The sequence below is a fragment of the Nasonia vitripennis genome, chromosome 2 (assembly GCF_009193385.2).
Source record: "Nasonia vitripennis strain AsymCx chromosome 2, Nvit_psr_1.1, whole genome shotgun sequence".
Classification (NCBI taxonomy): domain Eukaryota; kingdom Metazoa; phylum Arthropoda; class Insecta; order Hymenoptera; family Pteromalidae; genus Nasonia; species Nasonia vitripennis.
This window is the reverse complement of record NC_045758.1, coordinates 27,964,729-27,989,769: the sequence shown is the minus strand read 5'-3', so window position 1 is coordinate 27,989,769 and position 25,041 is coordinate 27,964,729. Positions and strand designations below refer to the sequence as shown.

Genomic DNA, 25,041 nt, shown 5'->3' with positions numbered 1-25,041 from the left:
AAAGCCGACTATTTTCGACCAACAACTTTCATGTGGAGCAGCGACAGAAGCGAGTTATAGCGCAAACGCAACTTGCATGTGTGTACAGAGGAATAATAATACGCGCCACTACCGCCAGGGACGCGCGTCCATTGTAAACAAAAAAAAATAGAGAGAAGTGCGAGTCTGCGCGACATTGCTTTGAAAACGCGTTTATATTTGAAATTCAAAACGAAAGCACATGCGCCGCAGCGCGCGCGACGCGAATATACTTTGTGGGTTAATACGCGCGAGAGTGAGAGAGGTCGGGAGTGTTTTTAGCTTCCATGCAACAGTCTGCGCTTGCGGGAATTCTAATGCTCCTCGTTTCGGCGGGAAAATATTTTCGAAAGCGAAGGTCGCACATCGAGTTCCCGGTACATAGTACACACACTCGGCGCTTTTTTGTCTAAAGCAAAGTTAATATTTTCGCGATAACACACAGGGCGATAGCTGAAAATTAAGTGAATCAGTCTTCGAAAAGAAATTTCGCTCAGTCATTAGCAATTCAAATTCGGAAAAAATAATTGCAATCCCGAACAACTAAGAAAGCTCATTAAGACTCCCTCCCCGAGACGTAATCTCTCGCGACGATCTCCCCTCTCTCAAGCTCTCAAAAAGCCCATCGGACCTTAAAAATCCCGCGTGTAAAAAACTACCCTAACGAGCGCCGGCGGTAACACCCTCCGAAAACTAAGCGTTGCACATATATACCCACGCGCATAAATTCTCCGTCTGCTGCCGGCGCGTGAAGTATGTTATACAGTCCGCGAAGTAGGCCTCGCGAATGAGCAGGTGCAGCGCGTGCAGACACAATGGCCCCTGCGCGTCATTATACGACGTTATATATACGAATGCAAGGCGCTCTCTGTGCAAACACGAGCTATACGGCGCACGGCTGATGAGTCGATGAGACAGGGCACGGTGTGTGATGATGATGGAGCTTACTCGTGTCATTTGTAGTTGGGAGGATATAGCGAAGGAAAAAAGTGTTGAAACGCGCAGAAATTCCAGAATCCGAGAAGTTACGGACAGCTTCCTATAAGTGTAACTAACAGAGGAAGTGTTGGTGTACAATGTGTCATTGTTATTACCGGCTTCTAAATCATTTGTCAGTGACAACGAAACAACGACTTGAAAAAAAATCATCAAAGCACCACACACGAGTTTTCACACATTATGGGAAATCCATTACGCGCCGAGAAAGAGAGAGAAACGGAGAACCGCAAGCTGACACTTGAAAAATGAATATAACGCGCAGAAGCAACGTAACGCGGCAGTCCATTCATTGTTCCAGCAGAAAAAGTAAAGTACACGCACACGCGGTCTTCCATAGATCGATTAAAGCCGCCTGTTGTATACAAACGACACAGCTATAGGACTGTGCACACTCGACATCTTTTTCACACCTCCGTCCGCTCGTTGCCTCTTTCATTATGCAAAAGTTCCGGCCGTCCGTGAAAAAAAAGGGTCGTTGTCGTCGCGCGGACACTTCCACTCGTGAAGCGCACGTGTGTTTGTGCATGTGTACCTTCATACAGAGAGAGGATGTGCGCGTAGGTAAAGGCCGCGAGAGATGCAAGTGAAACGGAATTCCGAGGTGATTAGCGAGCCGCGGTCGTCCGGTGATGAATTTTTTAACTTGAAAGTTTCTAAAATAGGCTAGATCGTACGTTATTGCGCATTAAAACAAGCGTACCTTTCAATCCCTCCTCTCTCACACACACGGCGCATTATTACCATTCACGAAGTATCAGCCCTCTGGTCTGACGCAAACGAGATCGTTAAAAGTGTCGAGAGCGCGTATGCAACACACATCCCCGGCAACATTGTAAATCGCGAGACAAACGTGTATATACCTCGGACCTTCGACAAAGCCCGCCAGCTACTTCCCATGTTCTGTGAGTGTGTGTATACGTAATGCTTTCGACAAGTGTCGATTTCGCGCGCGAGAGTTTACGAGTATGGAGAATCGACGTGTGTCCGTTGAACAGTGTGTGCCGCCGCGAGGAGAACGAAATTAGCACTGTATGGTTATGTATTTCCATTCGAACGAGCGGATTTTATGAAAATTCGCACTCTCGCTCACGCGGAGGGATGTAAATGTCGGCGGAGAATGCGCGAGAGAAAGAGCGTTTTTCGAAGCGCGTGTACGGATGTGCACAGTCTGTGCCGTTTGACACGGTTGGCAGCATACACGTTTGACGTCTCATTAAACGCGATTCAATTTTTCGAAAAATGTAAGATTACAAGCCGAAGAGGCACAAACATCCTGCACAATATTTTTCAAGCGAATCTGGAAGCCGAGACAAAAATCCAAACGCGCGCGTAAGTCAAGCTAATAACAGCCCCGCACTAAAGCCCGGCAAAAAGTCCATCTCTCGGCAACTCACCCGCAGAGACCGCACTGTAGAAAAAAATCTCCACAATCAGCCTGTCAGCCTAGAACAGGGCCATAAAGTCCATTCTCAATCGTCTCTAGGTCCCTCCTCCCTCTCTCTCCCCTCGTAATCCTCTCTTTTGCGCAACTTGGCCAAAGGCATTTGCCGTAGCATCGATTTACGGTCCGTGCATAAATTATCAAAGCCAAAGACAGTCGCGGTGGCTCTCCGCGAACTAGACGAGAGAAAACCGGCAAAAGCCGAAGAGAGAACAAAGCTGCGCGAGCGACGCATATCGGTGGACAGTATACCATACGCACACACGATGCGCGAAGTCTCATTCGCTGAACGGAAATAAAGCGTTTTGACGATGATGGACGCGCCGCGAGGCCTTTTACGACTGCTTTTCCCATCTCTCTCTCTCTCTCTCTCTCTCTCTCTCTCTCTCTCTCTCTCTCTCTCTCTCTCTCTCTCTCTCTCTCTCTCTCTCTCTGCGTCTCACTGTGTGTGCGTGTGTGTGTGTGAGCTTCTTTTCTTGCGTGTGTATGCGTCGCAAGCGCGCTTTGAGAGAAGGAGCGGAAACTATTTTCCGAGCTGCGCGAGTTTCACTTTTTTTTGGCTGGACGTTCTCTGCGCTCGGAGGGTTCGCGGGATGCAGATTTACGCTGGAGGTATACTACTATATTATTTACGGAAATTGTAGCTCCAGATAGATGAATACACAAACTGACCTTTCCCTCTATACGCACAAAATAAACCCTCTCACGCGAACGTCACGTGATCGAAGCCGCGCAAAAATATCCCCAACTTTGCATACACCTTTCCTCTCAGAAATCTCTCTCTGCCCGTCAAGCAACGTTGCACAGACACACGCGAACAGCTGTGCGCGAGATCCCCTCAGGAGAGAGCTAGCTAGCGAGAGAGCGAGAAAAAGAGACGAGTTTACAGCCTGCGGCGTACAATGCGTCCCTGGAATTCCTGAGGCGTTTGCAAAATTGGCACCGCCGTGCGAAAACGGCTGCGGCCACGCTCGTATACCTGCGAATAGGAGGAGGCTCTCGGAGCCTCTAAGACTATGGCTCAGCGCGCGCGAGCGCTGCAGGTATGAGGTGCGACGTAGAGCCGGAGGCTTTGTCGGTCTCCCGCGGCTCTCTTCTCTCCTTCTGCTCTGCACTGTGTGTGTTACGTGCGAGAGAGGAGGCGAAGGACGACGGCGAAATTTTGGCGGAAGAGCTGCAAAGTCGAGATCTTACGAAGCCGTGTATTACGAGAGAGAGAGAGAGAGAGAGAGAGAGAGAGAGAGAGAGAGAGAGAGAGAGAGAGAGAGAGAGAAAGAGAGAGCCTCCTTTTCGACGCTTCGCCGAGTTTGTTGTTTCGAGTTTATACGCGCGCGGTGTACACGGAGCTTGGGGAGCTTTGAATGTAACGTTTTCTTCGCCCCCACGTTGATGCTGTTGTGTTATTATCGCATTATATGGTGTACAAAAATTGAGGAAACGAGTTTAATCAATCGTAATTAAGAAGGAGCTACGATTAAAGGAGAAAGAGGAGGAGGAAGGGCTGCTCCTCGCGGTCTGCAGAATGGAACAAAAAAAAATAAGCGGAAGAGAGCCAGCCAGTCGGCGAAGGAACAACGAAATCGCGCGAGTGTGCGTATACGCGGGGAAGGGCGAGAAGGAGAGGGGCACGAAACAAAGGGACGGCGCGCGCGAGAAGCCATGGCGATGATTTCGGGAAGGGAGCGAGCGGCGAAAGTCGTGGGAGGAGGAATGAGCGAAAGAAATTATTACGTTGCGAACGCAGCTCTTTATTTATTGGAACAAATGTAGTCGGTCTAATTTGCTTTCCAGACAGACGTCACGTTATAGCTCAGCGACTCTAGAGGAAAATCATCACCAATTCAAAAGAAGCCGCGCAACGTCGCAATAATAAAACTGACCCAAATGCGAAGACGCGTCCAGCTCTCGAGATATCCATTTGCATTTTCCTCTCGGAAAAAGATTCGCTCGATTTAAATGCGAACTAGATGCATATACCCCTACTATAAAAACGCGTCTGAGACTATACTATATAATACACGCGGTAGGGAGAAACAGAGGGAGAATATAACAGCTGGCGAGGCGGGAATATGGGAAAAAACAGCTGTCGTCGCTCGCGCGCCAATCGATGACGACGACGGCAGATGCGAAACGGGAGAGTATTTCGCGAAAATCGAGTTTTCCTGCACCACGTACAGTCGACGTCAGTCGCGAAATGAAGACGGATACCTGTATACCCTGTATACCCGCACACGTGTCTGTCGGTATTATTTTCGCACATCGGCTGTACTCGCGGGATATTCGAGTTTTATATGCCTTTGCCCAAGCTGGAGTCGCTTTTACGAATCGACACACTCGCTTGAGATATACCGACTTACTCATACGTTGGGCCGTAATTTTATGCACAGCATCTGAATGTATAAGCGAAAACCTCAGCGCGACGGCTAATTCCCGGCGTCGACACCTCTCGCTCTCTCCCCGGGGCGTCGCGAAACAAAGCTGAAGGAACAAATCCCTTCGATCAGCCGAGAACAATGAGCTTCTCGTGTTTCGCGGTTGGCGGGCGCGCTCGTGCTTTCTTCATTATGCAACGGTCGTCTCTCTCTCTCGCAAGAACTTTCGCGTATACGTCTGAGCCTTTTTGAACGCCCGCTGCGTTTCGTCGTTTTAATAATCTGAATAATTAATATAACAAAATATTCGATTATTTTTCCCCGTATATTATAACGATGATAAATTCGCGCATTGCAGAAACCCCTTTCGGCAAACAACAGATGCGCTTAAGAAAATAAAGACCCCTCGTTAAATCCCTTTTAGAACCGCCTCTCTCCATATCCACCCCCCTGTATCGCGCGTTGCATCTTTTCCTAATCCTCGCGAGAGGAGACAAACCCTTCGAAGGCCATCTCGAGACGTGCCGAGCGTTAAGGACTCGAATTACACTGACTTTTCGCAGCCGTTGCGCGAAAAAAAGGAGAAGATATCGCGGCGCCGCGCTGACTCTGTAAATTTTACCAGTTTGCTGAGAGAGAGAGAGAGAGAGAGAGAGAGAGAGAGAGAGAGAGAGAGGAAAGCTCTGTCGTAATAGTATCAGCTAGACGGTTTAACCAAAGGACCTTTCAAGCATACTTTTAATAATACTAGACTTGGCGCAGTGCGCTGCGCGCACTGTAGTAGACTATAATTTCATTAACTTATTAAATGGAATATAAATACTTGATTGATATTTTTAATATTTGTTTTCTATCACGGAAATATATCAAACTTTACAATATATGATTCATTTCGCGCTCATATAAATTTCAAAGTTGCCGCGGATTCGTCGCCAACTTCCTTTTAAAATTTTAAGGTTATGTCTCGATAGTAGAATGTCTCTAGAATATTATAAATATACAAATTATAATTTGATATGTATTATAGTATTATATTACATTTTTAATATTAGAATCAATTTTAGAAATCAAAAACAAATCAAAATATTCTAACAATACTTTTGACGCATGCGCACTACATGAGCTAATCATATTGACGCATTCTTGGCTTCACTTCATCCGGTCATGACTTTTTTATATAGGGATAGGGATATTTACGCACCTGTGGCAAGAGAGAAGTATGTATTTGGCTGCAGTATAGCAAAGATTCTATTTCATAGACAAGCCACACAGGGACAAATATTGATTAGGCTCGAAGAAATTCTTGTCGTCTCCGTAGCCGTGACACGGAAATATCGGCGTACGTGCGCGACCTGCGTAAACTGCGAGAATATAGCATCCAGAGATATTGTTTCTTTGAAACACGGAGTATAGAGTATACGGAGTCGCTGCTGGCAGAGAGAGAGAGAGAGAGAGAGAGAGAGAGAGAGTTGCGCGCGGATTTTCGAGGCACGTGCGGTTCGTTACCTATTCCGTAGTTTGTGTTTCGCCGGAATACATAGTGTCGAGAGAGACGATTTTTTGCCTCATTTTTTGCCAGTTTGACGTGAATCCGTGAACAGGCTGCTTCTAGGTGAATTTTTGAAAAAAGCATAAAATATGCTTCCTTTAAAGGAGAAATACCGCTTTCGACGTTTCGATAGAATATTTGCTTTGACGCGTAAGCGAAAATCCATGCAAATAACATCGCACTTCTATTCCCAAAAGCAAGCCGACTACATAGACCAGCCCGTAAAGCAGCAATCAACGGCCGATAAAATCTAAAAACTGCACTCGACAACTCGCCACTTCCTCTTAACCCTGAAACTCCCGAACACAACTGCAGCAGTAGCAGCACACGAAGCTTCCTTCTCACTCGAGTACGTTATGTCATCGTTCGTCGACAGCTATCTTTACGACACCTAATCGCTCGGGACCTTCCTTTTTTTCTCCATCTACTCTGCTGTACACACCGCAAGCGGCGTTTAGCGCAAGGTCGACGTCCGAATCGAAAAAAGGAGTCGCGGGCAAACATTAGCGCTCATTAGCGATGATAATTGATCTTCTGGAAAAAAAAATTCGCAGTGTTCTGCTTCTTTTTTTTCACTCATCTAGCTCCTAGGTTTGTTACAATACATCGTCGCGGGATTTATGGCCGCGATGATTGACGGCAGTAAATTACAGGCTAATCGATCGGCGCGGACGATTATCGTTTTTATTGATTTTTACGATCGCTTTTCGAGAAATCCTCTGTGCGTATCAATTTCATCAGCCGCGTCGCGAGAGCTTTGAAATACGTGTGTCTCCTGCGTAACGTGTAATCAGGGAAAGGACAAAGCAGCGATAAAAGCCGCGCGACATAAAACCCAATCATAATCAGCGTTGCAGCCTCGATCACGCGACGAGTCGAAAAAATAAGTCTCGAGCTTCTTTGTGTCCCACGTGAAGCGCGCGCAGTGAAAAGGGCCAGACGACGCTCTATACACGCACGTGCACACATGCAGCGCTCGCGCGTGCATTTTTGCGTTCGGAGTGTGCGGACTGGTAAATGGAAATGGGTCGAGACGTCTGCAGCGGCGGCGGCATCGATCTTCATTATTCGGTCGTCGCTTTCTTTTTCGGAATTTCCGACTTTTGTTACAGAAGCGTGTATACATTGGCGTGTTATGTATAAAAAATGCATTTTTCAACGGCGACATCGATCGATCATCGAATCTTTGTTTACACACTCGTCATATTATTCAACCCTCCCTCAGTATCCGCTTTGTTCACTTCATATCCATTCTCTCTCCCTCAAATCCGCGTAATTCTAACTGCCCCTCTTTTCCTCCGCTCCTCGGTTTTCATTGCGTGCGAGACGAGGCTTAAAACCGAAACGGCGGCGGCGGCGGCGGCCGTGGCTTGCGGCCAGCAACAAAATGCACATTTATGCGTCTGGTTTCTCTACGACCGGATTTCTGCGGTGAACGGGACTACTACGTCGTCGTCCTCCTCCTCTGTGTAAATCGAGTGATCCCCCTCTCTCTCTCTCTCTCTCTCTCTCTCTCTCTCTCTCTCTCTCTCTCTCTCTCTCTCTCTCTCTCTCTCTCTCTCTCTATATATATATATATATATATATATATATATATATATATAAAAGCCGCCGTGCGTCGCTTCAATGTCAAGATCTCGGCGCATAACGAATCGTAACGGTCGCGGGGAGGATTTTTTTTTTCTTTCGATCGGATCGATTATTTTGCATAAAATTTGCAAAATGAAATTCGTCATTTTACGCGTATAACACGCGATGCACAAAAGAGAGCCGAGAACACGTGTAACACTACACTTGACCTAGAAAAAGCAGCGCCGAAATCCTCGTGCGGGCGGCATATCCGGCGATAAAGTTTCTAATCGCTGTGAGTCTAGTTTACGAGCCCGACACCTCCTTTGTTCCTCGCTCTGCCGTATAGTGTTTTTACGGCGATTATACGAGGGGGTCCACCAAGCGCGAGCGTTTACGCCTTTTTTCCGAAACCCGCCGCGCTCTCTGATATAACGTGCCGCAGCGCACGAAATATAGCTCCTGGGTTTAACCTTTCGCTCTTCGCGTATTATACGTTACTTACACACATACACACGGGCGGGAATTTTTATGAAGGCAGCGCGAGTGACTAATTACCGACGTACCCGAAAACAGCACTCGATACACTTCTCGGAGAAGAGAGAGAGAGAGAGAGAGAGAGAGGGACACGTATCGCGAAAGCCACTTTTAGTGGAAGCCGTGCGTGCGAGTGTATACCGTGCGGAGAGGGAGAAGCCTGGCGTGTGGCCTTCTGTCCGCGGCCGAAAAAAGAGAAGGGACCACCGGGTGTATTATATCTGTCGAAGGTCCAGCGCGCGGGACAAAGAAGCGAGAATGCGTGAGTATACGAGGAAGCCTGACGTCGTTGGGAAAAATCGCGGTTTTACATGACGTTTACGATGCCGAGTTATTATGGAGATTTTCCTTCTTTTTTTATTTTATAACGTGTGTATATTACGCGATGATTTTGAAACGCGCCTTTTTATTATGGCGTGTTGCAAGTAGCCGTGGAAATTACATTCCGCGTGAAAAGAGCGGAAAATTTTGAATTATTCAACGGAAACTTCATCATAAAGCGTGTTTAAGTTGGAATATCTCTCGGAAAGGGCGAATCGAAAAGCGCGAGACAAGGAGGTTACACATTCGGAAGTGGGACAGTCGTCGACGCTGATGCAGACGAAGAAGAAGGAGCAGAAGAAGGAGAAGAAGAAGAAGAAAAGAAGAGAGTTTTATTTCGGAAGAGAGAAATGCGTGGGAACCGAGGCATGTGGCTCAACTGGTTCGCGAAATATTGCGTTACGAAAGGCTCGTAGAGGCCTTTCTTTTCAATTTCTTCTTCTTTTTCTCCTTTCACCTAGTGTCCCTCTCTCTCTTCCATTTCATGAACGCGCAGTAGCTCGTTGTTCGCCTTCTCCTCCCCCGCACTCTCAGTGTTTACACTTTTCAGAAGACCTCGATAAACCCCCGTGTGTTTACACACACCGAGCAACGACGTAAACAAATCGAACGATTCGCGCGATCGAGGCTTTGGATCGAGGCCCGACAATGCGTCTCGGCAACGCTTTTGTTGCTTTCGCACGCGCGCGAATCAGAATTTCAGATTGAAATTAACGGAGCGTCGTCGTCGTCGCGAGGGAGTCCCCCGACTTCTTCTTTTCTCACTTCCGGTCTTTTTCTTTCTCTCTCATTCGTTCACGGTCGCGCCTTTTATATTTGCATTTTATTACACGCTCGCGCGGGGAGCGAAGCTCTTTTTTAATTAAAAAGCGAGAGCCGTGGACGAATTTCAGCGTGTCTTGAGGGGATATCGTCGCGTTGGCGTATCAATTTGCGCCGAGTTTGTGTGGATACGCTCTAATTTGGCTGAACGATTACAGGCGAGTGCTGTTATCGTTGGTTAACTGCGGTTTTTTGCGAAATCGAGCGACGAGAGGACGATTGATCTCTGCGTACGATTAGTGCGAAACGAACAATGATCGATCACCATATATGAGTGTATACTAATCGATCATCGAGGGGCAGAAAAAAAACCGAAAAATCGCCGACCCAGAATCGCCCTCGAGAGAAAAAAAGGTCGGCGTGTGTATAATATACTTTCTAAAATAGTGTGTGTAAGCAACGGTTCTCATTCTCTCCGAGTGTATTTATACGATAGGACGTCGTACAGTCGTGAAAGAATAATTCTCTCTCTTAGCTGCGGCGATTGATGATTTCGTCCGTTTGACAAATGAGCCATATCTCTCCCGGTATATACAAGCCTATATGGCATTATGGGTATAGTAAATCGCGCGCGAAACGTGCGCGGAGAGAAAAAAAGAAAACCAGAAGCCTCGAGCGCGTAACTGGCCTCGGGCTATATATAACACAGCTGATTTCGTCGTTGCCCTCGCGCGTCTCTCTATCTACGTCCGCGTGTAAAAAACTCGACTTCCAGAAAAAGTTCCGCAAACATGATATAAGTAAATTGCCGCGTATGGGAATAAGGCGATCCAAAAGCCTCCATCGGATGCACCACTTAGCAATGCAATTAAGTTTTCACTCGGCGATTGCTTCTTTAAATTATAAATACACATTACAGTTATAGTATACATATAGCTACCCTGTGAGTTACTTTAAAACTGTCATCATTAATTCATCCGACACTTACCGCGCGCGTCGAAACGCGAAACTTGGCGAGCAAACTTACTGAAAACCACCGAATCGAAAGCCGCGGTTGAAAATAAAGAATATCATACAGCCAATGCGTCCGGCCGGACACACGGCGTTAGATGGACAAAAAAGGCCTTGCGATTGGGAGCGAGTGACTAAGCGACTACCCGAAGACTACCCACTTTCACATTCTAATTTTGGTTTCGCGCACACGACGCGCTCGCACATACAGTATACGTAGATGTATAGCGCTTTTTACGCCCAAGAGAGAGAACGGAGATGCTCGCGCGTCTCTCATTATCACAAGCGCAGCGAATTAATCACCCCTCCGCGAGCAGCGACTAATTAATATTTTTTACGAGCTTCTAAATCGCGGCGCAATTAGCGGGAGAGTTAATATTTCAGCCAGACATGTGTACAAGAGTCAAAAGCACACGCGGCGGCCGATCGAACAATGCACTCGCGCGTCGTCGTAACTAAAGCTCGCTCCACCTCCTACGCGCCGACTCGACGTCCGGTTTTCCAGCTCTCCTGCACACCTCCTCTTCGGAGTCATGAATGACCGAGCGCGTAGTGTATACGTATATACATGCAGACTGGCTGGTTTTCCACACTATATAGTCGGCGCGGCGTATAGTAATCACGTGACGCGCCGGTCGTGTGCGTGCGCTGCCCACGCGGTATACGTGCGCTAGTCCAGTGCGAATTTGCGCGAATATATATAGAGAGAGGCGTATCCTCTCTCGCATAAAGGCAGCACACGCACGTACACACGTGGACAGGAAACGGCAACCTCTTTCGACTGGACGTCGCGAAAATATAAGACGCGCGTGCGTATATTTGCGGCGGCGGCGAGCGAGAGCTGTGTAATTTCGACTGTCGGCGACTGTCGAGTTTATCGTAATTTATCGAGTTTTTCGGAAGCTTTTAAATGATCAGATTCGAAAGAGGGATTACCGAAGGATCAGCGCTCGAAATGTCCGTCATCGAAAAAGCCCTTTCTTCTTCCAGTCAGCACTCGGCCGTTATACGCGCGTTTTTCCCGAGCGAAGGATGCTGGGCGCAGAAAATAATTTTTAAAAGCTCACGGACTCTCCCCCCGTACATACATTATAAATGTCACGAAGCTGGCGCGCAAATAAAAACAATAGTACACATACACTCGCGCCCGATCCAAATAAAACTTTCAGACACTCCACTGCTCTCTCTCTCTCTCGCGAGAAAGAGAGAGAGCGTTATCTCCGGCGAACCGACATCTCAAGAGCTGCTGCTGCTGCTCTGCAGTCGTCTCCTACTCTTTCTCTCTTTATAATCTCTGGAAGGAGCCGGAGAGAGAGAGAGAGAGAGAGAGAGAGAGAGAGAGAAGAGAAAAAAAGGGATTTTCTTATTCGCGAGACGCTTTGTATTGCCTCTGCGCGTAGGAAATGAATTTATATATACGCTTGGCTACCGTGTATCTTGCTATAGCGGAGGGATAAGATTCGTAGAGCAAATCGCGTTAGCTCATCGCGATCAAACATTTTTTGCAATCAACTACCGTTATAGAAACGCGTAATTTTGCTCAACGCAAAAGTCAATCCGTATACTTTCCGAGTTACGCGTACTTTGCAGCGAACGCCTATACAGACCATAAAAATAATAGCTTCTATAGTCTCTCGACTTAAGCACGAGCATTCCGTTAGGGTAACCCCGCACTTGTCACGTACGGCACTTATAAGCAACATTGTATTATACGACGGTTTAACCGACTATCGAAGCTGGACGAGCTTTTCTTCAACTCTATATGGAGACCGATGAAAAGGTCGGCTTATATGTATACTTATACACACACAAGTGGGAACTTCGCGACTGAGTGATATTTTCGGTATCTAACCAGAGAGCCATTCTTCCAAACTCGGCATTAACTTATAGCCGCGTAAAAAAAATGTATCGCCCCAACACAATTCACACGCGATATTCCTAACGTCTCTCCCCTCTCCCCAGAGGAGCCAATCGATACAAAGTACAGCTACAGTTCTGAACTACGAGGCGGATAAAAATAATCGCTCTCGGAACTCCCAATAAATCCTGCAAAACTCGCGCGGCCGCGCTCAATCTTATCCGCAAAGCACGACGCTGTAAAATGGATTTGTCTTGTTTAAGAGAGAAATTGAGCCGAATTACACAAGAAAGCTTCGCATGTCGCCTATCCGCGCGGCATATCTATACGCTGTAAATATTAATCAAGCCGGCACCGCCGCCGACGAGCTGTATACACACGCCCCCTATACTCCAGGTACTCTTTTCTCTATCGTTTTTTACAAGCGACGATGAATCTATAGCGTGCGAGAGTCGTCCGAAAAGGGGACGCCAATGCCGCTTGTATCTTTGTCTCTACATTTTAATTTAGTTGCGGCGAGCTTTTCTTGATTTAATTATGGAGAGTTTCGCGATCAGTCACTGAGATTTATCAACCTTTTTAGAACCACGTTTCGACTGAGAAAAACTTTAAGAAAAACTTTGTGTACAAAGAACCTCGAGAAAGATAACACGTCAAGATACATCGAAACAGCCCTTGCGCACAAAGGCCCAACATAAACTCAAAAAAAAAAAAAAAATCGAAAATTTTTCCCAAACGCCCCGATGCTTTATTACACGTGCGCGCGTCCCTACGAACCTCGCTGTCATTGTGGGTTTCTCGTGCTTTGAATCGTGCCTACGAAGAGAAAAAAACCAACGAATGTCACAAAGAGAATCCAGACGGACTCGTCGCGCCGCTTTTCGCGCGGTCATTCGATCATAGTCCCGCCGCGCGAACAATGAGTGCGTATATTATACACAGCGGAAAACGAGCGTCGATATAATCGATCACACGCGCCTTTTTTCACGTGTCGACGAACTTTGGCGCGGGCTATAAAAAGCTGCGCAATTCCAAACAAAGTTTTACTATTGATAGAAACGGGCGCGGGCGCGACTTGTAACCTGGATGCGTAGAGAGCTGTATAAAGACCGGTGGGGATGATTACAGGTTGCAGCAGCGAGAAAACGCGATAATGAAAGGTTCGCTTAAATACATGAGAGAGAATGGTATAGAGTTTTTTTTTTCATTATACGTACACTTACGATGGAACTGTATGTACCGTCTATTAATACGGCCGAGTTCATGACCTATAAACGTAAACTGCAATGTATAGATATCATATTGTCTACAGGGGAGTAAGGTTGTACTTATTTATATCGTACATATTTTCAGTGCATGAAAAGTCGTTTTTTGTACGCACGTGTATGAGAACATGACATGGCCCAGCTGTGATTTTATTGTGCATGTACGACACAGTACAGGGCCTCGCTCGCTCAGATTTGTTTATACGTGTATAAGTGCAGTATAATACACTTCGTCGGTAACCAGTGTCATATGCATCGGATAACCGGTTAAGCGTGTATATCCTGCGAGCAGTAGTTAACTTTCGCGCTGGAGGTTTCGGTGCATGAAAAGTGTCTTTATAGTACGCACCTCGACCTCCGGGCGCTTCGAAGAAAATTCCATGTATAATTAAGCCGAACACGCGTAAGAAGAATAAAACGCCAAGCACCGCACGAGCGTCGACATCGGCAAACTCCGACATCATCACTTGCGTCATCGAGCACCCGGTGCAGGCGGCCGTTTTTGGCCAGTGTAATCGAATCTCGATATGCAGCCGATCTTCGCTTCCGCCTGCCTTTTGCTCGTGTAATAGTCTCTTTCTCTCTCTCTCTCTCTCTCTCTTTGACGTCGGCGATGACAGTGTAAGAATGACTCAAGCTCGATGCTGCGGAATCAAGCACACGACGACTCCACTTCCAACACGGACAGATATTTTTCGGAGGGAGTAAAAAAGAAAAACAAAACAATGCGCGACTTGAGTGAGGGATGATGGATGAAGTGCAGTACATGATGAGCATGATGATGATGATGTGCGCACTCGAAACTTTTCAGGTGAGCGAAACGCACGAGAGAGCTTTTTGCACATTTCTCTCTCTGCTCCGCGGAGCTTTTTTGCACGGCCACTTTAGCGCTCTCTCTCTCTCTCTCTCTCTCTCTCTCTCTCCTCTTTTTCTCCACTCGGGGTCTCTCGAGCAGCGCACCGCGGCTGCGGCAAACCTTTTGTAAACTCGCCGCCGCGCGTCACTTTGTTTCGATAATCCGAGAGAGAGAGAGAGAGAGAGAGAGAGAGAGAGAGAAACAGAAGAGCTGCAGCGGCGTGTGCTTTTACGCGGAGCTTGCGCTAGTCCTTTCGTTTGGATTATTTTGTGTGGACAGACAGAGGAGAGAGAGCTATCGCGAACAAAAGGCAGCGACGAGCGAATCGATCACTGTTTTTTACAAAACCGTTTTACAAAAGCTAATTTTCAGCCACTGACCTTAGATAATTTCTCGCCTTCGTGATGGGGTAGTAGGGTCCTGAGCGACTGGAAGCCGGCGTTGATGCTCTGCATGCGCCTGCGCTCGTTGCTGTTGGCGATCTCTCGCCGCATCCTCTTCTCCTGCTCCATGGGGTAGCGGGCCGAGCCTCGACTGGTCGAGGTGCCGTTGCTGAGGCCTACGTTGCCCTGTTGGCTACCGGACGATCGGCTGCCCTTCTGCTTTGAGGACGAGCTGCTGCTGCTCGACTGACTCCTGGCTGTCGGCTGGTGGTGCAGCTGCGTCGGCTGGTGGTGCAGGTGCGGCTGGTGCTTCTGCTCGGGCTCCTCGATGTAGTCGCCGATCGGCAGGCCCGGCAAATCGTCTACCGTCTCACCGCCGCTGTAACATTTAAAAGGAGAGATTGAGCTTCGGTTCGTTTTTTTGGAGATTTATAAGTGTGTTTTCGCTCGCGAAAAATCGAGGAAGAGAGAGACAAAGCCTCTCCGGCCATCTCTCGCCGCTCGCAGTTTTCAATTTCCTTGAAAGCACCCGCGCATCGCCTTTTTCTCGTTCGCCGGCGCGTATCAGTCCATAAATCAAATAAGCGCTTGGGAGGGGGCAGAATCGCGAGACATCGGAGAGAGAGAGAGAGAGAGAGAGAGAGAGAGAGAAATAAGAAGATAAAGGACGACGAATTGTCATGGCTCGTCGCGCTGTCTGTTTTGCTTTGTTGCCCCCTTCCTTGATTGCCGGAGGAGCAGCGAGCCTTTGATCTACGGCGACAAAATGAAAAAGGAAGCGAAGGTGTCGGGGCATCGCAAAAAAAGAGAACGACCCGGACACGCTCGGGAAATTGTTCCCTCTCTTTCTGTATAGATCGCGGATCCTCGTGTATACAGGCTCGTCGCGATTAATTTTAGCGATAGCAGATAGAGTACAGCGCTTTGTGGTGCACCGGCGTCCAAAAAATTGGCCTTCATTGGCCGCGGGTAATTGCCTCGCGGGATATACGCTGCTGCGTCGATCGGTCGCGGGCTTAAATTTATTATACTCCTGTTTGCGCCTGCTGTGCAGTGCGTACGAGCTGCTGGCTGTGGTCGATCTCGTGAGTGAAATTTTGCTACCGAATACTGCACCATGTGTGCGTCGTTGCATATACACTGCAGGCTTGTATTCGTAACGTAAAAAGCTGTTTATATACTCTATAATTATACAGCCATGAATTTTAACAAGGATTTTAAAAGCTGCGTTTGCTCACCGGCGATTGCTTTTTAACCGCAGCGCCGGCCCACGTAATGAAGTATTAAAAAATGTTCAGAATCGCTAGCTATCGTAAACAGCGAATATACTAACGGATCGATCCATTACCAGAATTCTCGCTCGACGTCTTCCAGGAAGCGCGTATTATATCCTGCGCGCGAAATCACGCGCGCTTATGCCTCCCTATAGATACAAAGAAGACGACGACGGCGCGTCTGCCGACTCGTCGCGATTGATTACTTCGTCACGTTCAATTACTCTCGCGCGGCAGACTATGTGCTGTGTCTCGACTGCTATACGCGTATGTGCGCTGGTGTCTATCTCTCCGTGTACCGTCGCGCGCGGCTTTGACGTCTGCGCACGTTTGTGTATATATTGCCAATCTGGATTCCATCAGCGACGTCTGGACGAGTGAGTGTATGCTTACGAAGCCGTGCATAAGCTTATCATTTCGCGTGAAGAGAAAGGACGACTGATCCGTGTACAGCTCCGCAGTAGTTTTGCGGAAGCGAGTTAGTGGGAGACAAAAGAGAGCTGCTATATGGAAAGGGACAAAGGGAAAACAAAGGTACAGGTACAGGTTATGTTAGCTCTTTATAGCGCGGAATCGACTATTTAGAGGCAGAGTGTGTAAGCTCTCGCGAGCGCAAAACTTTTTCCCGCCGTAATCACGCGCTGTGCTCTCTGACGAAGATGGTAAAGCCGGAGCGTGGAGCTTGCAGCGGAGCCGTTAAACGCGGTAGACGATAAGGGAGGAGAGACTTGCTACACGCTAAACTTATGACTATTCGATGATTTGCTATCGATTAAGCTTCGCGGCGTGATATCGCGTGCGCGGGTGTCTCCCCGATTTTTTTTCTTTTCGAACGTACATTGTGTGTTATATGCGCGGAATCGATGTTTATTGCACTATATATATTATATTTTTTCTTCCTTTAAGGGGTACATAAACTTTGTCAAGTTTAACCGCGCATCGTTTGCAAGCAAATCAGCCGGCCGTTAAGCCTCTCTCGCGCGTACACACTGTTCCCACGCGATAATTGCCAGTGATCTTCCCGCTCGATATCGCCTCGAGCGCATATAGCGGAGAGAATCTCGACGCACACAGTGCGTGTAGCAGTGGTAAGCACACTCTAAACGCATATCCTCGCCGCCGTGTGTATTAATTAACGAGAGAGGAGAGAGAGATTCGCCGATGCGATAAGGCGTTTATACGCGAGCCCTCGAATCATCGTTAATTATGACAGACCAGCCGAATATTGCCTATCGGAGCGGCGGATCTCTCTCTCTCTCTCTCTCTCTCTCTCTCTCTCTCTCTCTCTCTCTCTCTCTCTCTCTCTCTCTGCACAGACTTGCAAATAAGTATATATTATACACTCTTCTGGTCGGGCAGCGTTCGTAAATTTTTTTTGTTCTAGTAAGCGCCTTCTCTCGAGTTTATCTCCTTTTTCCCCTGTGTCCAGCGACGGGTCGAGCTTTTAAAAAGAGGACTCGCGCAAAAAGGTTAATACCTTAAGCGACAGTCACATTTTAAGGGAGAACGATTTCTCCCCTTCCCTCGCTCAGTCTCGGGGTTTTGGCTCGGTTTATAATTCCCTTTTATATACGCATTTACACAGCAGTGCGCCTTAACCGCGATTCCATCGAGCGTGACTTTTTGCGCGCGGGATTATTCAAAAGCCCGCGCGTTTTTACTCGGCCGAGCTGATTTCTCAATGCGCGTATTATGCGTATGAAAAAAAAGCGCGAGGAAAATTTATAGTAGCGAAGATAACGCGTCTATCTTCAACACAGAATATATAACACTGTTGCGCACACAATGTCCTATCAGCGAAAAGCAGTAGCTCTTATCGAATAACCCGCACGCATTAGTCAAAACTATCGCGGCAATTACGACTTCCTCCCTCTTATACGTGTGTGCAGAGTATATACCCACACGCGCAATTTTCCCACTGCACCGGCTGATATCTCCCCGGCGTTTAGCGCGCATAACTCGATATAAGTACGCATTGCGATTCATCGGCCCTGTCAGTCGCGCGAGCGCGGGTATGTATGCGAGCGGGGAGCTTCTTCTTCTCTAGCAACGACGACGACGAGAACGACTTTCCCACGGCTGCTATATACGAGCATCGAGTAGACATCAGCCTCGTCGTCGTTGCTTCGAGGCACAGGAGAGCGTGTGTAGACACACGTAGTATCGCGCGACGGGGGCGTCACACGGGGAGACGTGTGATAGCAAAAAAGGAGGAGGGAGCTATGATTTGTCGCGCGAGGGGGAAGCGCGATGTTCTGACAAAGTGTGGGAGAGAGAGAGAGAGAGAGAGAGAGAGAGAGAGAGAGTGCTGCTGCGAGATGCACGACGAGTTTCTTTTTTCATTTTTCTATGGGATCTTGATTTTCAATGGATTCTATTGGGTTTCGAATATTCGCACGCGTATAGGCATGTAAAATTTTTATAATACTTTATTTATTTTCTTATACACGATTGAAAAGAACAATCATAAAATATACTCGTAGGTCAACACGTCGTTTACGTAAATTACGAATCACATCAGAGCATAATCGATGCGCTTCATTGTTCTATACACACACTGCATGCACATCATATACCTATACACGAGGTGAAAAACATGGCGTGCGCGCTCGGAGTTAATATAACGAGTATCGTGCAAAATTGATCGGATGCAATCTGAGAGTAAACGTCCGGATATTGGAGGTGGAGTTCTCCCCCCCCCCCTGCCGACGTAGTACGTCGGGGAGGTAAACTTCGTAATAGTCACGCCGTCGACGATACACAGAGATGGAGCGAAAATACGAGATACGAATTTGGATAAGAATCAACGAATGGAAACTTTTTTTGCGCGCGAGGGGACGTAGTGGAGATTTATTTCGAGGCGCGCATCATTGTTTTGGACAAGTATATTTGGAAATCGCGGTTTCAAGGTTGCCGCCGTGTGCGCGTGTGTTATGCACGAAAAGTTAAATATTAGGTAGCTTTGTAATAACCCGGTGTACATAGGCGGACTTTTTGATCGATAGTTCAAGATCACTCGAGGCCGACAAACTGCGCAATAGTGCCCTTATGTCGGTTCTCAGTTTTGCACGTGCTTGAAATTGAAATGCCAATTATTTGTCTACATACAAGTTTGATAGTGTAAAATTTTGTACGATTCTATAGTCTGTATAACGTCAAAATATAAACCCATGGTTTCAAAGCACAGGTAATAGTCGTGCAAACGTAAGAAAACGTCAGAAAACTTTAGGCTTGCAAACGTTCCTTCAATAATACGGTACCTCTCTATCTAACTATACAGTTAACTATACAATTTTTTTCAAAGCAACACTTTTCTTTCAACCCGTTTCCCTATGAAACTTTATTCCCCCCACGAAACCCTACACGAAAAAGTACACATCGAGTCCAGCAATAAACAAACAACGAGAGCGTCTCGAGTGAAGCTCGCAGACCACAAGTGCGAGCGAGACCGACGAACAACAAACTGCGTGGTAGCCCAGTTAATTCCAGTTAACGCTAAAATCGATGCCGGCGGCGGCGGCGGCGGCGTCGCGCGCGCGAAGCAGTCAGCTGCGTCGCTGATTAAGGATCAGCTGTGCGCCGGTGGCGCCACGATTGAACCGACCGCGCGCGCTCGAAAACGTCACGCTATCGTCGGGTCGCGTGTTTTTACAACGGTTGAAAAACTTTTCTTTCATTTCCTCGCGATTTTTCGAATACGTCGCGAGTCCGCCTGCTCACTTAATTACAGATATAGATGGAAAAAGTTTGCGCGTTTCGTTTTTCCAAATCGATTTTAATATTCCCGCCGAACTACTTTCCACGCAGTGTCGTTAACAAAGTTTTCGAATTTTTATTTAATCGACTTTAACTGAGCCGTTATATTTATGAAGCCTATAATACGCAACTTTTTTCCCCACTAGAGATACACCGCACCATTAATTATTGCACTACTTAAATCAAGCGCGAAAAAGCGAACTCCAGCGCCGCGTATGAATTTTTAGGGAAGAAATCGATCTTCTCGATTTTTCGAATGTAAATAATAGAAAAAAAAAGAAACCCACAACACGTGCCTCGACGCCGGCTTCGAAATATAATTACGCGAAACTGTCAGGAGTGTGACAAATTGCAAGTCCAGTTTAACAAATGGCGGCAGCTGCAGCTTTGCACAAGCAAAAAAGAACTTATTCGCTAAAATGAAACTCGACGCAGCCAAGAGAGAAAATAACGTGCACAGCTCGATGACATTATTATCGAGAGGCAAAGCGTTTCTTTTCGCGACACGTTCCCAATAAAAAGAGAAAGAGAGACGACGACGAGATTCGTAGTGTTCCGGAAAAGCTGCTCGCGTTATTTCCTCGGCGAAAGAGAGCCGTGCGCGACGCTTGTAGTCGGCGAAAATAAACGAGCCAATCGCGGCTCCTTCCCTGCATTGATTCGAATACAATCGTCGTCGAGAGAGATGAGAAAAATTGAATGGAAGAAGAAAACGCAGCGTAATAAGCATCGATGTGATTCCGAAGCGGAAAAATTCATGCAAGATTTTTCCCTCCACAATTTGATCAAAGCCAACGTGTACACCGGAATCCCTCATCGAGAGCTGTAACCACTATCTGAATAAAAGCTCGTACACAGCTGCAGGCCTAGAATACGTTCATGCCAAAAGGTAATCGATTTCCCTCCTCTTATACATATTACAAGCGCCGTATAAGAGCCCAATGCCAAGAATTCCTCTGTCGGCTGACCGGAGCTTGCAGCGGAGAGAGAGAGAGAGAGAGAGAGAGAGAAAGAGAGAGCGAAATGGCCAGAGGAGTTTATTTCTGCGGTGGCGCGATACTATTTTCGTACGCGTGCCAGACGAAAAATAACAATGCGCGAGAACGAGATGTATGCAGCCGTCGCCGAGTTGCCCGATCCGTTGTTGTATAACAGGAGCAACGACGTCGACGGGGGTTAACGATCTGCACTGCTCCACTTTGGACAGATGCTCATACTCATTACACGGTGTCTCTTCTCTTTGGCTAATCAGTGTCGAGGTAAGATCGAATATCGACGAAAAGATTTAATACACAAAGTATCGAGTGGAACAGACCGGAAGTCGGCGAGATTAGAGTTTCATAATAATAATAAACGACGGGGAACGTGGAGCCACATTCCCCGGCGTCTTATTTATACACATCCGCTTTATCGAGTGCCGTATATACTGATCGACGCGTATAGGAAATCCCATGTGGCTCTCTTTCTCGAGAGCGTAACAAGTTTTTTTTTGTGTCGAGGAAGAGCTCGATATACGCGCGCACGCAGCCGATATCTGTTTATGCCTCTCGCTTATCTGCGTGACCCAGATTTCGGTGCTGCAGCGTATAAGAGGGTTTTAATATTCGTCGCCGATGCTTGCGCGCGCGCGTTTTTGCTTGTTTGCCGTGATTGTAACGAGTACAGATTGCAAATCGCTCGTCGGCTCCGTCGTCGTCATGAGCGAGAGCTGATAAGTTTTCTGCTGCGGCGATGATCTAGAATCATTGCTGTTGGATACTTGAAAATTAAGTGCGAATATATAGTAGAAAACTACGAGGAGTTGCTGGGTATAGTTAAACGATTAGAAGAGGCTAAAATACCGTTCGAATGTACTTAACGTGAGAGCGGAAGAAAATAAAATTTTACATCGCGTGTTTTAGTACCTTTATAGAGTCTATAGGGTTAATTAAATTGGAAATACAGCGCGCGGATCTAGAGATACAGCCAGAGCTGATCGTAAAAAGAGAAGACACTGCATAAATTATCCTCGTTTATCCGCGAGATCGATATGCCGAGGAAAAAAAGGGGAATTTTTCAAACACAAAACAATGGCCTATCAATACAGTGAAAGTTCGACTTTCCTATCCGAATTTCACCTCACCTCCGCAGCACCTGCCTCGCTATAAGCAGCAGCAGATTCCCGCTCAATAACAACAACGAATCCCAAGTACATTCCTTTCATCGCGATAAAGCGCAACAGACAGACAGGCCAGCAGCCTTGAAACTTCTGGAGCAAAACAAAGAGAGACAAGGACTTGCTCTCCCGCCGGGGGTATTTATTTTCCGAGAGCACAGCAGCAGCGGCAGCGAGATAAAAGAAGCCCGGAGGTAAATCAGTGAACAGCTGGTAAAATAGTATATAGTAGTCGTAGAAGAGGAAGAGCAGAAGACGCTACTACTGCTGGAAAGCGGTGAGTCAGAGGACCGTGACCTTCCGTTTCGTCGTGGGCCGTGCGATGATGCCATTGGACGCGAGGTTGCACAGCTGATAATACTACGCGCCGGCGGAAAGAGGAAAGTCGATATCGCTATCTGCGCGAATTCGACTCTCTGGACCTTACTGGAATTTTCGGGAACACGTGTAGATAGGCGAGTAATTAAAAAACATTACACGTGGACGATAAGCAGTTCTCGCGCTTTGTTACAAAACTCCAACGTCGCTGCAAAACAGCTCATCCTTGAGACAAGAGGCGGACAATCGACGAAAAAAGAGAGTGAGAGAAGGCGCGTAAAATTCACTGCGCATGTGGCGCGCGAGTCGTTCGTTCATTCATTCACATGGGGAGAAGGTCGCGCGCGTAGACCTGCAGCTCACTCGCTTGCTTGTTCGTTCATCGACGCGGTGATTCATCGTTGCGAGAGATGCGTGAGTGTATGTGTGAGTGTATGTGTGAGTGTATTATCGCTATTACACGCACGCGAGATACTACCGAGTGACTTTTTTGAGGTTAGGTTGACACACTGTGTCTTGCGTCTCGTGAGGTGTGCACAGAGCAGAGAAGAAATAGCATTTGCATCTCGGTGCAGCCTGCTGCGCTTCTATTTTTTCTAAGAGTATACTTACTCAGTTTAATGACAGTTTTTACGAGTCTCTCGCTTATGGATCGCGATTGCACGCGGGGAAATTACGTGGAACTGCTTAAGCATTCGCGTCGTCTATCGCTCGAGACTACATAGTTGTCGCTATAAGTGTATGCGCTGGATACCTTTCGCGGATGCTACTAATCTACATAACCCGATGTTACCCGAGCAGTAAGCAGAAGAGGAACGGGCTCCTCCTCGAGGCAGCTTCAGATTATATAGGGGCAGAGATAATGCGCGCGTTGCAGGTATATAAGCGACTTTCATCGATTTGCTGTGGCTCTAACATTTCGGCATGTGGCAGATGACGCTCTGGAGGAGGAAAATCATGTTGACGTTTTTCCGAGCTTTGACGTTTGCATACAAACGCGTGACGCGAAGTTCGGATTCATTCAAGTTGGCGCGAACTTTGCCGTCATCATCGCGTGGAAGCTTACGTTCGGTGTGTAATAGGATGAAAAAAAAAGGCTCGTTACGGCCGTCAGAATTTTTTAGCATATCTATGCGTTCGGTTATTCCAACAGTAAAGTCGCACTTATCGCGTAATCAAGTCGATGCAATTCGCGTAAACGGCTAATGAGGTCAGAGACGATGCATCAGGTGCTCCCGAACGTCAGAATTCTAAAATAAGCTTCGGAGTATTCGGTTTCGGTGTAGTTCAAACGACGCTTGGTTTCCCTTTATAGAATCGATGCGATATGTAGGTATACGCGAGAAAAAAATAGCAATTATAAAAGGAATTTTTTTCCTGATAAATAATACATGCCTGCATCTACTGGAAAAAAAATCGTACCGAGAAAATTAATTGTAAAAAAAAACCACCGCAACGATATGTAACTTTTACGAGCAATAATAAACCGATCTATCAATTGCGCAATGCATAATGCATGAAGCTATCCGCTGAAAAGTACGAAAAATCTCCCCTACCACGTCGGCGGACTTTGCAACTGCGCAATAAAACAATACGTATATGTATACTTCGATCGAAGTAGCAGCGGTACGTGTACATATAACACACAAGCACACGGCGTCATCACCTGCTCTCTCGGCTTCGTGAATCCTATGCATGCGCGCCAACATCGAGACTATAGCCGCCATCGGAGTTATAATTCCTCGACGACGAGCCAAAGTGTCGTCTGGCATACAATGTTGCAAATAACCCACGAGGCTCGTTCTATAACGCGCCTCTCTCTCCCTCCTATATAACCACACACTGTCCCACGTTAATTTACGATAAGTCACGACGAGACTAACTCGCCGCCGCTCCGCAGACGACGACGACGACGACGGAGAAGCAGCGCGCGGCAATAGAGAAAGAGAGATAGAGAGAGAGAGAGAGAGAGAGAGAGAGAGAGAGAGGATGGCATATATATATATATACACACACACAGAGCCGTCTGTGAGAGCACGTGGTAGTAGTGCAAGCGAGTGAGCGGCTATATCAGATCAGCTGGTGCACCGGCTGGCGCGCGCGCAACACTGCCGCAGTGACGTCAGCGCGTTCGACGCTCTCTCACTCTATATTATTCTCCTGCGTGTGTATGTGTGTGCGTGTGTGTGTCGGTTGTATGTACGAATTCGCTCCTTGCCTTTTTCCGTCGCGTGTGGAATTCGAATTGCGCAATAACGCGATCCGATAGAGTCAGTAGTCAGGTGTAGAGCGAGAATTATGGGAGTCGGTTATTGCGCGTTTATCGATCGCTCATTTGTATTAGGTCCATTCGATTTTTTGAACTACGAAGCGTGTGAGATACGTATAATGATGTGGATGAGAGTTCGTTAGGCGGAGAGCTGCGCGATGATTACACTAATGATTCCGCCGCTACTCCACGTGATTGAACCTTCGGACGTATTACAAAAATATAATAAAAAGAAAACACATGGTTTCACCACACACCTGCTCACACGACCCCGATGCTCTGTCTCGTATAGCTGCGCAGTAGCCCATTTCAGACAGAGACTCTACCT

The 25,041-nt window shown here is 47.2% G+C and overlaps 1 protein-coding gene across 1 annotated transcript in view; it reads right to left on the bottom strand.

Moving 5' to 3' along the window:
* Positions 1-25,041, bottom strand: part of LOC100679356 — a 218,697-nt gene that overhangs the window by 169,386 nt on the left and 24,270 nt on the right. Inside the window, exon 2 of the mRNA XM_003425814.5 lies at positions 14,939-15,320. Coding sequence (XP_003425862.1) covers positions 14,939-15,320 — 382 coding nt within the window. The remainder of the gene's footprint in view (positions 1-14,938; positions 15,321-25,041) is intronic.